This window comes from Chinchilla lanigera, unplaced genomic scaffold (genome assembly GCF_000276665.1).
Source record: "Chinchilla lanigera isolate Chin_1 unplaced genomic scaffold, ChiLan1.0 scaffold00050, whole genome shotgun sequence".
NCBI lineage: Eukaryota > Metazoa > Chordata > Mammalia > Rodentia > Chinchillidae > Chinchilla > Chinchilla lanigera.
Window position 1 is genome coordinate 15,602,012 of NW_004955451.1, and position 9,537 is coordinate 15,611,548.

The following is a 9,537-nucleotide window of genomic DNA, read 5'->3' on the forward strand; positions in this document are numbered from 1 at the left end:
TCACACACAGCCCCTGTCACACACAGCTCCTTTGTCACACACAGTTCCTCTGTCACACACAATTCCTGACACACACAGTTCCTGTCACACACAGCTCCTCTGTCACACACAGTTCCTGACACACACAGTTCCTGTCACACTCGGTCCCTCCATCATGCGGAGGGCCCCTGAAGGAAGCTGCGCCATGTGCCCAGTCGCAACGCAGGCGCTGGTTCCGCGCCACAGCGTGCAGCTTCAGGCCCTCTCCTGGAAGCCCGGGCAGCAGGCACAGAGCTGGGTGGTTCCGTGTGGTGTTCGTTCCACTTGTTGCTTAATGGTAGCTTGGGGCAGTAACTTGACTGATGCCATGAACAGACATCAGAGGGACCAGAACCAGGCCGGGTGGTGGGCAAAAGATACGTGAGAAATAGACACTCTGGCAACACGGTGGACAGCCCAGGGCTGGTGGTCAGAAATTAAGTTTAATCGCTTCTTGGCCTTTTGGCTAAGATCAAGTGTAGAAATTAAGTTAAACAATAAGAGGATTCACAGGAGATTGGGCCACAGCAGGTGGCCTGACAACTGACTGGGTGGCAGCAGCAGGAGATGCAGTAGCTGACCTGTAACAACTAGAGACGCAGCAGGTGGGTCTGCAGCAGCTGGGTCTGCAGCAGCTGGGCTGGCAGCACTGGGGCCTGCAGCAGCTGGACACGCAGCAGCTGGGGCGGCGGCAGGTGGTCCTGCAGCACGTGGTCTGGAAACAGCTGGGCCGGCAGCAGCTGTCCTGGCCACAGCCCTGCTCAGAGCAGACGGAGCCACACCAAGAGCTGACCATGGTGTCGGCAGCTGGAGGTTCTATATAAGCTACCAGAGAGGGTTAGTGTTCTGAATTTGGGAACCTCTTTGGCCCCTGTCCCCTTTTTCTCCCCTGCTGAGAGAACTTCTTCTTCTTACCGTTTACCTGAACAGATAAGCAATTACCAAATTAGAAAATCATAGACAGTCTTTCTTGCAGTGTCAGAATGCATTTTCCTTCTGTACAGTCTATCTTCAGCCTGATCTTTCTTAACCCATATTTATGTCTCTTTCTTGCAGTGCATCCCCTAATTTCCAAGTCTGCACCTTCCCGAATGGCTGTCACAGGACTGGCAGTTTGTCGCTAGGAGTCAATCTATTCCTCTTTCAACTATGACTCAACCTAGACCCATGCTGGCAGTCTCATGAGTGCAGGACATACACCAGGTAGGACAGGAATTCAGGGACTTCAATGCAAGAGAAATAATTCCCAATTTGGGATGATGGTGGGAGGGTCTGCATGGAGGAAGAGCTCCACGAATGAGCCACTTGTGAGCAACCAGGAAGGGTGTGGCTTGAGGCACGGGTTAGCAATTAGTGTGTTGGAAAAAAGATTTCCAAGCAACGCCTTGTGAGATTTCCTTCTGTCATTAACTTGTCACTCTAGGAATCAAATTTGCATATGAAGTTATTGTATCACTTTTTTCTAAATTACCCAGTGATACATAACAGGTACTAATGCAACCTTGAAAATCTACATTTTTAAAGAACTGCCCAGGTGCTCTGGGAAGATGCCCAGGAGAGTCTAAGGCAATGACCTTCTCTTCCAATTCTTTGCTGGTGCAATCCCAACCTGTAAGAAGATGGCCTGAAGGCAAATGCACTTGAGACTTCATCTTCTCAAGAAGACATAACAGGAATAGAGACATGGGGGTGGAGGTGTCTTGGTTACTTTTCTCTTGTTGCTGAGACAAAATACCCGATGTCCAAAACTAAGCAAGGAAAGGTTTACTTAGCTCACAGATTGTGGAGGTTTCAGTCCATACTCACCTGGCTCCAAGGCCAAGGGGCACATGCAGAGGGCAACAGTTCACGGTGGGGAGAAAACAGCAAAAGCAACAAGAGCAAAGGGGAGGAGAGGCAGCTAGAAGAGCAAGACTCTTCCCCTCCCTTACATTGCGTGCAGGTTTCCCGCCCCAGGGTGGATGTAGCACTCACACCCACAGTCCCAGCATTGGACCATGGATCAATCAGAAACTGTAGAAGCCATCCCCATGACTGCATGAGGCTTTGAGGGGACATCCAGACACAAACCGTAACAGAAGGCATAGTTTTACACAAAGTGAGAACGATCGGGCACTCAGGGGTTTGACAGGCAGTCAGTACTTCTGGTGGAACTTGCGTGGTCATCCTGCCACTGGACGAGGGAGCGATTGCTCTGAGCCACACGGAGACCGAGAGTGTGGGGAGCTGCAGCCCCTGCTTGCTTGCTCTCTGCAATGCTTCAAAAGCTCGCTGACATCCAGTGGCTGCGAAGGGAGGTGCACTAACAGATCTACGTGTTCCTCCCAGTTAAAGAACAAGGCCTCCGAGTCACAGCGGTGAAGGCTATTTGCTCTCGATGGAGCAAAGGTTACCACCTCCACCCCATCTTGTGCATGCACAAGAGGCTGCACGTCAGGAGAAGGAAGCCGCGAGGATGCAAAGGGAGACCCAGCAGAGCACCCACTAGTAGAGCCAGAGGGCTCCTTTGGAAAAAGCAGGTCCTCACCCTGGTCCCCACACAGAGGGATAGGGCTTCTGCCCGCAAGGAAAAGCAGCCATAGGACCAACAGTCGCACCACTGCCAGCAGAGACTGGCTTTCCCTGGGTTGAGTGTGAAGGACTCCAGGACAGAGAGCCATTGAGCTGGTGTGGGGAGCAGTTAAAATGAGGCTGGCCATTGTGTGAGGCAAGCATGAGGCCACAGGGAATCCAGAATTTTAGTAAAGACGTCCAGGAAAGAGGCAGCCAGAGAGCTCTCCTGGGATTGCAGTTAACCCCAAAAGCAGCTGTGCAATCGAGTTGTACATATTTGAGTGTGTCTTCTCCTTTCTTCCATTAACTAATTTAAAAAGCAAGCACATGAAACACTATGAAAATAAGTGTATCTGGGGGGCTGTGCCAACTGGAAACACAGCATGTTTAACTGAAAGAACAAAACAGCACAAAGGAAACACAGAAGGAAGCAAAGCTGTGTTAGAGTAGGGTAGTGATATCAGGTGATAACTTGAATCTACAGGAAGATGCAAGGAGACCCAAAGTTACCTGACAGATTAACACAACTCTACAGGTAGATATGTGTTCTCCTTCCTTTGCTTACCTTGTTTAAAAGGCATAAGGTCTGTAAAATAATCATTATTATAACAATATTTCATTGAGTTTTGAACATATATAGATTAATATGTACAATAACAATAACACAAAAAGGGGGTTCTAAAGCTATATGAGAATAAAGGTTCTAGATTTCACAAAGACTGAGTCAGTACAATTCTGAAGTGCATTCTGATCAATTAGCAGTGATGGCAAACCTTTTAGAGCTTTCAGTGGTAACAGCCACTGCGGTATGCGTGCCATAGATTTGCCACCACTGAATTAGGGTGAATATCTTAATCCTTAGAATACACACACACACAGAGACACACACACAAACACATGCACACACACATACACTCTTAAAGAAATTTAAATGTTGCACTGCAAAATGCCTATTCTATAGAATAGAAAAGAATACAGAAGGCAGGCTGTTCATGTGAGAGATCTAGAGTCTAAGAACATAGAATAGTGATAAATAGACATTGACAAGGGTAGGTTGAGAAGGGAAAGGTGGGTAAAGGAAGGTTGCTTTTGATCAGTGTAATCTACATGGATGTGCACTCCACTGACCATGACTGATATTTGGGATAAGGAACTTGTATCCACAATACATAAAGAACCCTTACAACTCAATAATACATGACAAATAATCCAAGAAAAAAATGAAAATATAACATAGAACATAAATGTTTATAATAAAACTCTTACAGTAGCTACAAAGAGGAAATAACCCAAATATCCACCACTGATAAATAGCATGTAATATATCCATATCATGGAATATTATACATTACTCACAAATAGAATGAAGTGCTGCTACATAGTAGGATATGGATGAACCTTGAAAATAATATATTAAGTGAAAGAAGTCAATCCCAAGAAAACCCATCTTACATGCATCTATTTATATGAATGTCCAAAGGGTTAGCCTATAGAGACAGAAAGTAGACTAGCTCCTGCCTACAATGGAGAGGAGCTGAAAATGACAGCCAATAGATATGAAATTTTTTCACAAGGAGACAAAAAAAAGTGATAAATGTTGGTGATAGTTGCACTACCCTGTTTATAAAAAAAATAATACATTGTATGCTTTATTTTTTTAAAGAGTAAAAGATTCTTAAAGAGTAAAAGAAGGACAACATAGCAATAGGGGGATTCACTGAATTACAGACAAAGTGGTAGGATATTATCAATGGTTGTTATTGTACTTATTGGTATCTGCAATTTCTCAGGAAAACACATAAACAAATAATAATGAGTTACAGACAAAAATGGCAGGAAATTATCAATGGTTGTTGTACTATATCCTGGTTTCTCCAAAGTGGTCCAAAAGCAACTTGTAGCACATTGTGAGCTTTAAAGAGCAAGTATGAGTCTATCTCTATGGCACTTTTGGTGGTTATAGCTTTTATGGCTTTTTTTTTTAGGCCCGCTTTGGTTTTTTTCATAGCTTTTATTAGATGATCTATGGTTTGGGATTTTTAAACTTTTAAGGTCTCTAGTGTATCTTTTGTTTTGTATTTATAGTTTTATATATTGTCCTCTCAGGGGCACACTGCCTGGCCTCTTAGGCTTTATGAAATCTGGATGGAAGCCTTTTTAACTTATAACTCTTGTATTTTTTATGCATTTAAAGTTAGGGCCACGTGGATGATGCCAGTGTTTGTTGCCACCTGGAGCAGTAGCCAAGCTTTTTTTTTTTTTTTTTTTTTTTTTTTTTGGCCATAGGGGTTGAGTGCCTGGGCACTCTGAATCTAATTCTGAGGAACAAATTTTTTATGTCGCCACCATTTTGGAACCTGGTGTGGCCGCTGCTGTTATTTTGGAACATGGCGCTCTGCAGCTTTATTTTTAAGGCAAAGTCTTTTACCTTTGCAGTTTTGAAGCTGTGAAGGGTGGAGACTTGCTATTTGTGATGTCCTCAGGCGGTCTTTTTTTTTTTTTTTTTTTTTTAGTAATAGAGATTTTTTTAGCTTTATCTTTGTAGTTTATAGCTTTATTGGAGCTTTTTTTTTGGTCAGACTCACAACATTTTAAATCATCTTGCTAGGCTCTTTGTTTTTGATTTTTAATATAAATATGGCTAAAAGTCCCCAGTAGGGCAAGGCTGTGAGTTTGATTCCTGGTACCAGAAAAAAAAAAGTCCCCAGCAATAGCCATGCCACTTTTTTAACATTTGACTGCCTTGAAAATTTTTTTGTCAGATTAATCAGTCTGTTGTTGTCCTTAATCTCAGTCTTAGGCAAAGTCTCTGGACATGAGCAAAATGTAGACAAACTTTTTGTCAAGCCATAACTCACATCGTCTGGAGTCTAACAACAATTGCAGTCTTTTTTTTAAAAAGAGAAACCTGAACCCAGTCTTTGCTAGCAGGATTTTTATCAGCTTTTTGATCTTTTGAGCTCTGACCAGAATCTCCCAAACAGAACAGCCAAAGGTGTTCGAGCTCTATTTTTTTAGGCGACATCTTTGAACCTTTTAAAACTCTTTTGATAAGCCATGTTTAAAGGCTCTTGAACCACATGGTTAGGTATAGTCACAGCAGTGACCCCACTCCTGGTACCAAGTTCTGTCTTAGTTACTTTTTTTTCGCTGCTGAGACAAAATGTCTAACACCCAGAATGAAGGAAGGAAAGCTTTATGTAGCTTATAGTTTGTGGAGGTTTGACTCTATGTTTGGCTGGCTCCAAGGCAGAGTGACACATGGCAAAGGGCAAACATTTACGGTGGCAAAACCCAGCAAAAACAAGAGGAAAAAAAATAGTGGCAAACAGCCTCTTTTTTTCCCTTACATTATAAACAGATGATTTTTATCTAAAAAACATAGAGCTCTTACATAATCTCTATGCCCTCCTCTTCCACAGGCTCAAAATATATATAAAATAAACACCCTGGCTTCCTACTAAGTCACCGAGCCAAACCTCTAAACTCTCCAAGTTAACACAATATATCAACCATAACAACTACATAAAGTACTTTCAAATTCAACAATAAAAAAGAAACAGCCCAATCAGAGCACAGATAGAAGATATACAGAGACAGTACACTGAAGAATTACAGGCAACACATGAGTAGAGTGTTCAACACCATCAACCACCAGGGAAATGTAAATAAACCAAGGATGAGTTGTCATTAAATACTTGCCATAAGTTAAAAATAAACAAGATTTAAAAGTGGCCCCAAGTGCTGAAAGGGATGCAAAGAAACTGCATTCTTCCCCTGTTTTTTGGAGGGATTGTGAAATGGTACAGCCATGCCAGAAAAATTTGTCAGTTTCTTTAAAACTACACCACTACCCTAAAGCATGATAGTTGCATTCTTTGGGGTTTACAGCGGGGAAATGAGACTTGTTCACACAACAACTTCTATAATAATGTTTATGGCAACTTTTTTCATAATAGCCAAAGAATGGGAAGGATCCAGAAGTCTTCCTGTGGGTGAATGATTAAACAAACAGGTACATCTATGCCATGAAATACCTCACAGTAAGAGCTTGGATGAATCAACAGAGAACTATGCTGAGTAGCAGAGGGTGATGTAAGGGGATGGATATCACCCAAATATATGCATTGAGCCCTCCAATAAAAATGTAATGCATGAAACAAAGGGGTGGGGTGAAAATGATCTAATATGTTATGTGGACATAGAAATCTGCCAAAATGAAAATGAAATCCATCTGCATCTTCAGTATGCTGTAATAAAAAATGATATCAGAAGGCATCTGAAAAATTTGCATACTGTGTGTTTCCACTCATATGTAATTTCTGAAATAATAAAACTATGGAAAGGGAGATGAGATCAGTGGTTGGTAGAGGTTAATGAGAAGGTGTGGGTGAGAAAGGAGTAGTTGTGATTATTAAAAAACAACATATGCTATTCCTATGGCGATGGAAATATACTTTATTTTGAGCAATGCGACTGGCGTAGAAGTTAAATGAAGAAAGTGATACTGTTAGTAATGATGGGGCACCGTCACTCTGATAGATTTCTCAGCTCAAAAGACTTCTGCACTCGTGTGTGCTGACGAAGGAAATGCTGGGATGAGAATCTTCACATAAATTACTAATAATAAAATATGGAGGTTAAACATGAGAATCCACAGAAGCAGGCGGCTCCCAATCAATCTGGCTGGTTTTCTACCAGATCGGTGCTTAGTGGAACTGCCTGGCGCCCTGCTGACAGCCTTCCCACCCAGATCTCATGGACTTCCAAAATTAGCACCATTACCAAAGAGGGTCAACGTCTGCATTTAGGAATGTCTACAGTGTTTTCTTGCTCTTTCCCTTAAGGTAATGTCTTGACTCCTTTATTTTGCCCAAGCACCTTTTGTTATTCGGAAGTGGCATCAGGCAGGACATGAAGCAACCTAACCGCAGGAGGCCTGTGGTCTGCTCACCTGAACAAGACCAAGTTGCCCACGGTGGTGGTGTGCAGATCCACAGGGCCTAAGAGTCTTCAGGGAGGACCCAGCTTCCAGTCCACTCCACATCTTGCTCCCACAGCCCCTTCCTGGCCTACCTCCACCAGCTGCTCTCTGCAGCTTCCCAGAGGGAGTGGTCACTGCTCATGCACGGTCCCACTTCTGATGAGGAGCTTATTTCTGTAGTGTGGCTCCATTAACGTGAAAGAGCGTGGGTGAGGACGGCTGAGAATCCCCTCTGCCGCAGTTGGTCCACAGCAACAGATATCTGGGTGCATGCCTGGCCATCACCAGATGTAAACACTTCCCTGTCCCCTCCTGCCTCACCGCATGAGAATTTATTTACCTGCACATTTTCCTTAAATTTACTAACTTATTTTTTTAAATCTTCCACATTATCCTTCTCCAAGACAGGAGGTTCTCCTTTCTGATCAATATATTGATCATCATTGACAGATCACATTCTAGCTACTCGGGCCGTTCCTCTCATTTCCAAGATTGTGAGTTCCGGGTATGAAGCTGCTGTGCCTCAGCCGTGCTGCTGTGATCCCAGAAATCCAACTGCGGGGTGAACATGCCAGGTGATGAATTATTTTACTGAGGGAAAAATAAAGCTATTCTAATCCAATAAAGTAGCTTTATAAAATATTTTATAGATGTCAATAGTTAAATAAGGTATGTCTTATATTAAAAATATATATAAAGTCCATTCTTTAATGTAGATATTAGATCATATTTGTAAAATAGGTTTTCTTGTTTTTTTCATTGTTTTAATTGGCACATAAAAGTTGTATGTGTTTACAGGTACCAGGTAATGTGTTGTTACATGTACACACTGTGTAATGTTCTGGTCAGAGAAAGCATATTTATGTGTTCAACTATTTTTAACTTCTTTGTGATGAAAATATTTAATATGCCTTCTTCTAGTGGTTTTAGAAATATACACTCCTTTACTATTACCTGATTCACCTTACTATGCAAGTGAATAGCAGAACTTAACTTCTCTCACCTAACTGTAAGTTACTACTTGTTAACCAGCCTTTCTCCCTCTCTCTACTCCTCATTCTCCTCAGCTCTTGGTAACCACTCCTCTTCTCACAGCTTCTCTGAGATCAACTTTTTCAGATCCCACCTTTGAGTGAAATTATGCAGTACTTTTCTTCCTGCACCCAACAGATTTCATGTAACAAAATGTCTTCCCATTCTGCGCATGTTACCCCAATGAGAGGTTCTCCCCTTTTTATGGGCGAGTAGTATTCCCCTGTGTATATGTGCCACATGTTACTCACCCATTTGTCAGTTGGTGAGCGCGTAGGTCGATTCCACATCTTGGCCGGTGTGACCAGGACTGTAATAAGCAGGGCAGTGCAAATGTCTCTGGCAAAATCAGTTTTCTTTCTGGGCACAGAAACCCAAATTTCACTTTATCTTGAGAGAGAAAACACTAGAAAATAAACTGATAATTAACTCTAAAAAATAATTAATGGAAGGTACAAGAAGTTCTGATATCAAGGAATTATTTATTGAAGAATAATTAACACATAATTGTGAAGGTCACGGCAAGGGTAATGGGGACTCCAGGGCTTAGTGTAACTGCACTACTGTCTATGGCCTAGATGCGAGGGGGAGGCCCCGCGGAGAGACGAGCAGTGCCTAATGTATAGAAGGAAGCTCTTTTGCAAATCTCTGACTGGTATCAGAAAATAATAATGCTTGTGGCCAAGCAGGACATGGAAATTTTAATTTGGATGACACTTTCACATTGGTATGACAATGGCGGGCTCATGGTTAGGAGTCAGATACAAAGTTCAACAGGAGGATCCACAGGTGCTGGGGCGGCAGCAAGTTGTACGACAGCAGGTGGTCTGGCAGCAGACTGGGCGGCAGCAACTGGACACTCCACAGCTGGGGCGGCAGGTGGTCTGGCAGCAGACTGGGCGAGAGCAGCTGGACACTCCACAGCTGGGGCGGCAGGTGGTCTGGCAGCA

At 42.8% G+C, this 9,537-nt stretch overlaps 2 protein-coding genes across 2 annotated transcripts in view; both read right to left on the minus strand.

Moving 5' to 3' along the window:
- Positions 1–814, minus strand: part of LOC102024636 (keratin-associated protein 4-3-like) — a 31,471-nt gene extending 30,657 nt beyond the window's left edge. The window contains exon 1 of the mRNA XM_013519179.1: positions 596–814. Within this exon, the coding sequence (XP_013374633.1) occupies positions 596–814 (219 nt within the window). The remainder of the gene's footprint in view (positions 1–595) is intronic.
- An 8,523-nt stretch (positions 815–9,337) lies between these two features.
- LOC102024300 (keratin-associated protein 4-1-like) overlaps positions 9,338–9,537 on the minus strand; it is a 705-nt gene continuing 505 nt past the window's right edge. The window contains exon 2 of the mRNA XM_013519128.1: positions 9,338–9,528. Within this exon, the coding sequence (XP_013374582.1) occupies positions 9,338–9,528 (191 nt within the window). The remainder of the gene's footprint in view (positions 9,529–9,537) is intronic.